The sequence below is a fragment of the Gymnodraco acuticeps genome, unplaced genomic scaffold (genome assembly GCF_902827175.1).
Source record: "Gymnodraco acuticeps unplaced genomic scaffold, fGymAcu1.1, whole genome shotgun sequence".
NCBI classification, from domain to species: Eukaryota; Metazoa; Chordata; class Actinopteri; order Perciformes; family Bathydraconidae; genus Gymnodraco; species Gymnodraco acuticeps.
Genome location: NW_022990700.1, coordinates 1,193,832 through 1,202,365, shown reverse-complemented (window position 1 = coordinate 1,202,365; position 8,534 = coordinate 1,193,832). Strand labels below are relative to the sequence as shown.

The following is an 8,534-nucleotide window of genomic DNA, read 5'->3' as shown; positions in this document are numbered from 1 at the left end:
TAAAATGGATAGCAGCTCAAACGGTTCAACCTGAGTTGGGTGAGACAAAGGGTTTTAGAAATCACACAGAGTCTTGTCTGGTCTGAAAATAACCCTGACTGAAGTGAATGGGAAACAGAGCAAACATTTGTAGGACAAAGTGTAATGTAACCCCTTTCCACTTGAGAATATACACTTTTATCAAAAGACCTGCATTGCAAAGTAAGAACATAAGGTTTGAAAGATAAGGACATGCAGACACGCCCGCCCCTCCCTACATGCAGATCACGCTGGTTAAAAAACTAAATGAAACAGCCAAGTGAATTCAGAGTGTGACGTTTAATACTCCTCTCACTTTGTTTCCTCAAAAGTATGATGCAATGGGTGCGGTTCGAATTTACTTAAAAAAACATACTGGCCAAGGTGAAAACCAGTTTGGTCTTGGATTTAGTGTAAACATATCAATTAAGAGCAGGTCCTCTGGTCTTTTTTAGGCTGTTCAACAATCATGGGCTGTAAAATAATATTAAAAAGCCGCCTAACTGTGGGTATTTGATATTTATAGTATATTTCTTTTTACATCATTTGGGGATTTTTCCCAAAGTTTCCTTCTAGCAGTCCTTACCACTTCCTTTGCATTAACAAGCTCAATCTATACACACACAGTTTATTATGATGTACAGTGGGGCAAAAAAGTATTTAGTCAGCCACCAATTGTGCAAGTTCTCCCACTTAAAAAGATGAGAGAGGCCTGTAATTTTCATCCTAGGTACACTTCAACTGTGAGAGACAGAATTGGGGGAAATAATTCAGGAAATCACATTGTAGGATTTTTAATGAATTAATTGGTAAATTCCTCGGTAAAATAAGTATTTGGTCACCTACAAACAAACAAGATTTCTGGCTCTCACAGACCTGTAACTTCTTCTTTAAGAGCCTCCTCTGTCCTCCACTTGTTAACTGTATTAATGGTACCTGTTTGAACTCGTTATCAGTATAAAAGACACCTGTCCACAACCTCAAACAGTCACACTCCAAACTCCACTATGGCCAAGACCAAAGAGCTGTCAAAGGACACCAGAAACACAATTGTAGACCTGCACCAGGCTGGGAAGACTGAATCTGCAATAGGTAAGCAGCTTGGTGTGAAGAAATCAACTGTGGGAGCAATTATTAGAAAATGGAAGACATACAAGACCACTGATAATCTCCCTCGATCTGGGGCTCCACGCAAGATCTCACCCCGTGGGGTCAAAATGATCACAAGAACGGTGAGCAAAAATCCCAGAACCACACGGGGGGACCGTCAATGACCTGCAGAGAGCTGGGACCAAAGTAACAAAGGCTACCATCAGTAACACACTACGCCGCCAGGGACTCAAATCCTGCAGTGCCAGACGTGTCCCCCTGCTTAAGCCAGTACATGTCCAGGCCCGTCTGAAGTTTGCTCGAGAGCATTTAGATGATCCAGAAGAGGATTGGGAGAATGTCATATGGTCAGATGAAACCAAAATAGAACTAGCCGTGTTTGGAGGAGAAAGAATGCTGAGTTGCATCCAAAGAACACCATACCTACTGTGAAACATGGGGGTGGAAACATCATGCTTTGGGGCTGTTTTTCTGCAAAGGGACCAGGACGACTGATCCGTGTAAAGGAAAGAATGAATGGGGCCATGTATCGTGAGATTTTGAGTGACAACCTCCTTCCATCAGCAAGGGCATTGAAGATGAAACGTGGCTGGGTCTTTCAGCATGACAATGATCCCAAACACACCGCCCGGGCAACAAAGGAGTGGCTTCGTAAGAAGCATTTCAAGGTCCTGGAGTGGCCTAGCCAGTCTCCAGATCTCAACCCCATAGAAAATCTTTGGAGGGAGTTGCAAGTCCGTGTTGCCCAGCGACAGCCCCAAAACATCACTGCTCTAGAGGAGATCTGCATGGAGGAATGGGCCAAAATACCAGCAACAGTGTGAAAACCTTGTGAAGACTTACAGAAAACGTGTGACCTCTGTCATTGCCAACAAAGGGTATATAACAAAGTATTGAGATGAACTTTTGTTATTGACCAAATACTTATTTTCCACCATCATTTGCAAATAAATTCATTAAAAATCAGACAATGTGATTTTCTGGATTATTTCCCCCCCATTCTGTCTCTCATAGTTGAGGTATACCTAGGATGAAAATTACAAGCCTCTCTCATCTTTTTAAGTGGGAGAACTTGCACAATTGGTGGCTGACTAAATACTTTTTGCCCCACTGTATCTGTTAAAACTGGTTCACTGAACCTGTTTATATTATTTGCTGATTAAGGCTATTGGTATTTGGGGTGAGATTCCCCAGGTGGCAGTTGGTCACTAATGTATTCCCCCAATAATGAAATCTAATCAAATCCAACATTGACAAGCACAACAACAGGAAAGAGATGATTGGCTCACAGTTGTTGTGGCAACATCTGATTTATTTGTTAAGTTAAAGAAGCAAACCTCATTTAGTCAGCTGCTTGATTTTGAAGTTAGAAAAGAAAAGGGACAGTGTACCTGCACTTTGCTTGAAAATAATTAGTGATCGTGAAGATAGTCTATTTTGATTTGCATCTTTAGACTCAAATGCTTTTACATTATTGGTTCTCGTTCATAAATATAACATTAATGGAAGGTTGTTAGGGTAACACATTTTGAATATAATTGACTTGGACTTGGTTGTGAAAACAGTCAGTGGTGGAAAGTACCTAGGTACATTTACTCAAATACTGTACTTAAGTACAATTGTGAAGTACTTGAGTATTTCCATTTGTTGCTACTTTGTACAATTCAGAGGTAAATCTTGTACTGTTACTCCACTACATTCATTCAATACCTTTAGTTACCTGATAGATTTGGATAAATATAATCAAATCTTAAATCAGACCTGGAGTAAATCCAGCTCTCCTGCAGCACGCAAAGTCATTAAAACTAGCTACACCTTTACCAGCATTGATAAGGGTTATTATAATAAAATCATATCATATATATTACTCTGAAATGGTCCAATCTGCATATTAAGTACTTTTACTTTTGGTACTTTAAGTATATTTTGATGCTAACACTTTTGTACTTTTACTTGAGTAACATTTTGAATGCAGGACTTTTATTTGTAACAGAGTATTCCTACACTCTGGTTCTTCTACTTTTAATTAAAAACACAATCTGAGTACTTCTTCCAGCTCTGAAAACAGTCCTTATATTTTCTGAAATATTGGGATTTTTGTTTGTAATTTTCTTTTTTAAGTTGTATCAGTTACTGGCAGGAAGTTAACATACAAAGTGAGTGCTTTGAAAGAGAAATACAGGTACATAAATAAATAAACTAAATGTATGTCGATTGTCTGCTTTGACTTTGCCCCTTGGGATTCAGGTAAGTCTCATTGTCCACACCTTTTGAAGAAAAACGAAAGTGAAACCTATAAGAAACATCAGGCTCCCACACCTCTGCATACTAAGCAAACTGGGCATGGCGACCAAAGATTGGCCACAACGATTGGCTAAGGGAGGGTTTATAAGCAGCCACTTCAGACAGTTTCTTTACAAACAAATGGATAGTAATTATTACAAGACCCCTTCAGAAATAAGAAGTGAAAATTAAAATTAAATTAAAAACATTTCCAAAGCAGGGGCTGGCAAAAGGTGATATTAAAATAAACACTGACTTAAATCCAATCGACCAGTTGCATTTTTCTGATGGACACGACGACTGCCAGCCCCTGCATGGGCGGGTCTCAGACCCAAATCTGGTGAGTCAGAACATTTTCAATACATTTTCTGTTTCTCTACATGTATTGTGTTTTGTTTGTATATTCTCCGTGTAACTTTGAAAAACTGGCCTATAAAGTTCTGTTATGATAAGCCTAAAACTAATCAAACGCAAAAAGCCATTACTAGCCATTACTTTTACATTTTTACCACCTAACTGTTCTGTCTCTTTGTTTCTCCAGAGGAGTTTAGACCCTCTCACCTCTCATCTGTTTAGCACATTTATTTTAATTTACTTAAGCCTCTGCACTATTTTATGCCTTAAATTCAAATGTTTACTTACGTTATCTATTATTATACATATTTGTTTGAGCACTGATGGGAAGAGCTACAGATCTAAGCATTTCATTGCCATCAAATGCTTTTCCTGTAACTGCTTATCAAACTTTACAGAAACATTTGAATAGAAGATCATTTCCGTTTCCATTTTCAATGCCATGTGACCCATTGATTAAAAAAAATGAAAACAGCATTGTATTAATATACTGGACAAGTAAGACACATCTCTTTTTATTTTATTTTATTCCAGAAACAAAACTTTAAAAAAAAAACTTTTACTGAACAATTTCAATTTGAACAGTTTTGCTCAGCTTTACTTGTTGACATACAGGGCTCAAACTAAAGCACAGTGTTGTGTGAGACTGTTGCGCCTGCATACTGTAGGTTGGTCTTTGTTTAACTGAAACTAAAATGCAGGATGGAAAAAGAAGCTTTAGAAAATGAAGCACTACCTCAAATGTGCATGCAGCAATACCACAGGCAAAGCATTCAGCCGTTCCTAACAGACGTGTTTTCCACTAATGACAATAAAGACTGTAACATCAGAAGATGGTAACATTTTGTTTTTTCCACTCAGTCGGACAGAAGCAGACAACAAGATCCACAAGTGCCTGAGAGTGAAGAGATATCTTCATCCACTTCCACCGAGCCAGAACCCTCCTCACCCCAAAGGTATCGTCTAAGAAATAAAATGCTGTATTAACTGAAACTAGTTAAGTAGTAGTTACTAGATATTGGGTCCCATGGAACTGAGACAAGTAAATGTAAAAATACAGCTTTCAGTGGGTCGAATGAGTCAATCATACTTTAATATTTATTTTTCTCTAACATTGATCACTCTGCATTCAAGTTACAGAAAGAGACTTAACATGTCACCACAACTTGATATTTAACAGCTTGTTTTTATTTATCTTTGTCTAAACCTTCTGTAGATCTCAATACAAAATATAAACATGTGAAAGTAAACTTACGCAACTGTGTAATTGTACTGAACTCCATTAATGTATGGTTTGTTTCTATTCACAACAAGAAGAGATCTTCAATCCAACACTTAACAAAGTTAAATCAGCCATTGACAATCTGTTTGCTTTTGACAATATGCTTTATGAATTCAGTACATGCAGCATTTTTGTGCTAAAAGTTGAATAACAATCTTAAGCATATTGTTTTGTCCTGTGAATAAAGTCAAACCTTTATATTTATTTTTAGAGAAGAAAACCAGCATCTGGAAGATCATCACAGTGCCATTGATTCTAATTCAATGACACCAACAACAGCAAATATCAGTCAAAGTTCAATTCAACTATATAGTATATATTTAGAATTACTAAATGTGTTGGCTGAAATTCATATACTAAATGACAGCCTCTTTAACTTCAGAATTGTAAATAGGGTTTCCTCTACACTAGCATATTACATGGATAATATTGAGCAACAAACAAATATTCCTGGATTTAGTATTGATGCGTGTACCGGTAGACCTATGCCATATTTCCTAAAACACCGTCCTAAGGACCCCCATAGACAACGTGCAATTGCTGTAGTTGTATTTAGAAATGGTAAAAAAATAAAGTCTGAACTTGTTTATCCAGTTCATCGTAACAATTCAGCCTCCTTCACCGAATTTACCAAACACAGTGAGGAAATTCTATTTGAAGAAATTAATCAATTATTGCAGAAATATGGAGCCAAAGTTCGAAACATTTTTATATATACCTATTACAGTCCATGTTTAAAGAGAGGAAATAAATATTGTGACTGTATGACTCAACTTGTACAGAAAGCCTATCAATGGTACAGGAAATTTGGCATTGTGACTGTAGTGTACTTCTCAGAGCCTTGGGGACCAAGTGGACCAGATATCCTTAAAGATTTAAAGTATTCTGACATCTCAAGTAGCAGCAGTGCTCTTTATCCATATGTTGACCAGGAAATCCGCTTTATAGTGGACACAAAAGAATTAAAACAAAAAAATGTATTCCCTTTTATCAAAGAAATTGAAGATGGAAAAGATGAAAAGAAAAAGCTAAAAGAATACCTTGAGTCTGCTAACAAACATCTTTGCAGGTTGAGAGAGAATTCTAAAGGATTTCTGAAAAGTCAGCATTTGGAGCATGGCTTGAAATACATTGACTCACTCACATTTCATAAAAAGGTCCATAAACGAATCATTGAAACTTTTAAAAATAATTGGATTGAATTGGTTAACTATTGTTCAATGTCTGCCATTATTAAAATATTGACATCAGTCTACAACAAAGCAGTAGTCAAACCCTTTTTGGGTGACAGCGGCTTCTTACAGATTTACCAGGTCCCGTCGGGCATTGAGGTGGAGGAGGGAGATTATGTTGAATTGGATAATACTTAATTTTGGTCAGAATGTATGTGATACAACATTTTATTTTATTGTCATTACTATATTTTTGATATATTTATATATGTGTAAAATATATATATATTTGAATTTGACAAAACATTGACCTTAACCTTTTGATAGTTAAACACTAAATTGCATTCAGACTGTGTTGAATTATTACTATTGGTACAGGTTTTGGAGGGATGCTTTTTATTTTTAATTGTAATTAGTGCTCTAATTATTTTTGAACTCAAGTGTTTGTCTGGATGTTTGTTGTCTGCATCTGTCCTGAGCTCTTAAATAAAATAAATAATAAAAACTCACATTGAAACTGTGTTGGCTTTGTTCCCTCATTAGCAACTAAATGTCCCTGCCTGTTCAACAGGTGTGTGGACATGAACGAGACAGGTAAGTAGGCGAGGACAAAGAAATGGACAAAGAGACAGAGGGTGGATGGAGTAAAGGCAGGAAGGACATAATCCACATTTGACTATACCCCAAAATCAGCAACTGGATCTCCTGCCAAAATGAGTTGAATGAAATAATGCAGAATTTGACAGGACAAAGTAGTTTGAACTATACTTGTTCCTTTATGTTACCTAATCATATAGAAGAAGGGGAAGGGAACAACCATTCAGTCGTTGTGCGTCTTTGTCACAGGAAAATATCTCTGCCTCTGATGCGCCTGCACAGGTGGGATTTCTGAGAAGTTTAGAGGTGTTTTCATTTTTGGTATAAAGTTGTTTTGGTTTTTGTGTGTGATATTTGTTTACATATTATACTATGATATTGTTTTCTGACAAACTATACTTTAATTGTTTTTATCTCATGCTGTTCTATGAGTTTTTGTATAAACACTAAACTTTGACTTTGTACATAATATACTATGCGGCATAAACAAAACTATGCAAAAAGTGAAGAAAGAAAACCTAAACCAAAACAGTTATCATATAAACAGAAAATGAATTGACCAAAGATATATCGACACTAATTAGATATAAAATAAGCCAAAAGTAAAGAAAGAAAATAGGAATAAACTATTAAGGAAAAAGAACAAAGTAAACAAAATAGTTTAAATTGGTGAAGGAAATAATAACTAAACAGAAGGGGTTAGCCCAGCAGTCCAGTCACTAAAAAATCCCACTAGGGGAGCGGACCTATAGTGCAGAGTATACAGGCCACGCTAAACCGGCCCAACCACAGTAGCCAAAAGCGAACAATTGAAGTAGCGTCCAGCAGCACAGGATCGGTAGGGCAGGTGATGATACTGCCGTAGGCAATGCCAAACCGGACCAGACACGATAGCCAGAAGCAGACAATTGGAGAGGGGTCTGCCTGCAGACCTCCACTGTCAGAACACCTCCACTGTCAGTACAGGAAGTGACGATTCTGACGAACACGTTTTTTTCCCCGCCCACCGAACGACTCGTCTGATGGTTTTTGCAAATCAGTAAGGTAAGGTGCGTGACCTATTTGCACTATCCAAAACAATGAATGCAGTCTAAATGTATTGTTTCGCAGACAAAACAACATTTATCGATAAACTTGCAGAGCATATCATTTGCTTATCATAGGCCACCTATGCCGCTATTCTCTGATGCGTCTCAATATCATCAGCGGTAATACAAAAAAAAGTTGATGGAAGGCAATTTAATGCACTAATTTACCGAGACATGGGAAACTGAGCACAAGTTTGTGATAAATGGAGACAAGCCGGTATGTCTTATTTGCTACGAGGCAGTGGCATTGCGTGAGAAACCTTAAGTAACCGTGTGTGTGTGTGTGTGTGTGTGTGTGCGTGCGTGCGTGCGTGCGTGCGTGTGTGCCGATGTACAAGCATGTGTTTTTGTTACTGAACTAATTTCTTTAATAAATTGTGCAATAGTTGTACACTTGAATGTCTGCTTGCAATTCTTTTTCATAGCTTTCTGCTTTCACAGCTAGTTATTAATTACGTTATTACTAAAACCAATAATAATCGAATGCAGAGGCAATTGTGTAATGTGAAAAATATATATTTATATAGTCTTTTTACGTTGTTAGCTAAGTGTTTGTCAGTTCGGCTTTATTAAACGTTTGTGTAAAGAGGTTAGCAAGAGTAGATCTGCATTTGTTGTTGTTGGCAATGA

At 37.2% G+C, this 8,534-nt stretch overlaps 1 protein-coding gene across 1 annotated transcript; it reads left to right on the top strand.

Moving 5' to 3' along the window:
• Positions 1-3,549: 3,549 nt before the first annotated feature.
• On the top strand, positions 3,550-6,736 carry LOC117556017. Its single transcript, XM_034231152.1, has 3 exons — positions 3,550-3,751; positions 4,627-4,721; positions 5,259-6,736. The coding sequence occupies exon 3, from the start codon at positions 5,311-5,313 to the stop codon at positions 6,415-6,417; it is 1,107 nt and encodes a 368-aa protein (XP_034087043.1). The 5' UTR covers positions 3,550-3,751; positions 4,627-4,721; positions 5,259-5,310; the 3' UTR covers positions 6,418-6,736.
• Positions 6,737-8,534: the final 1,798 nt, after the last annotated feature.

What these genes read in the sequence shown, in the direction of transcription:
- LOC117556017 (XM_034231152.1), top strand. Translation starts at nt 5,311, where the DNA reads ATGACACCAACAACAGCAAATATCAGTCAAAGTTCAATTCAACTATAT.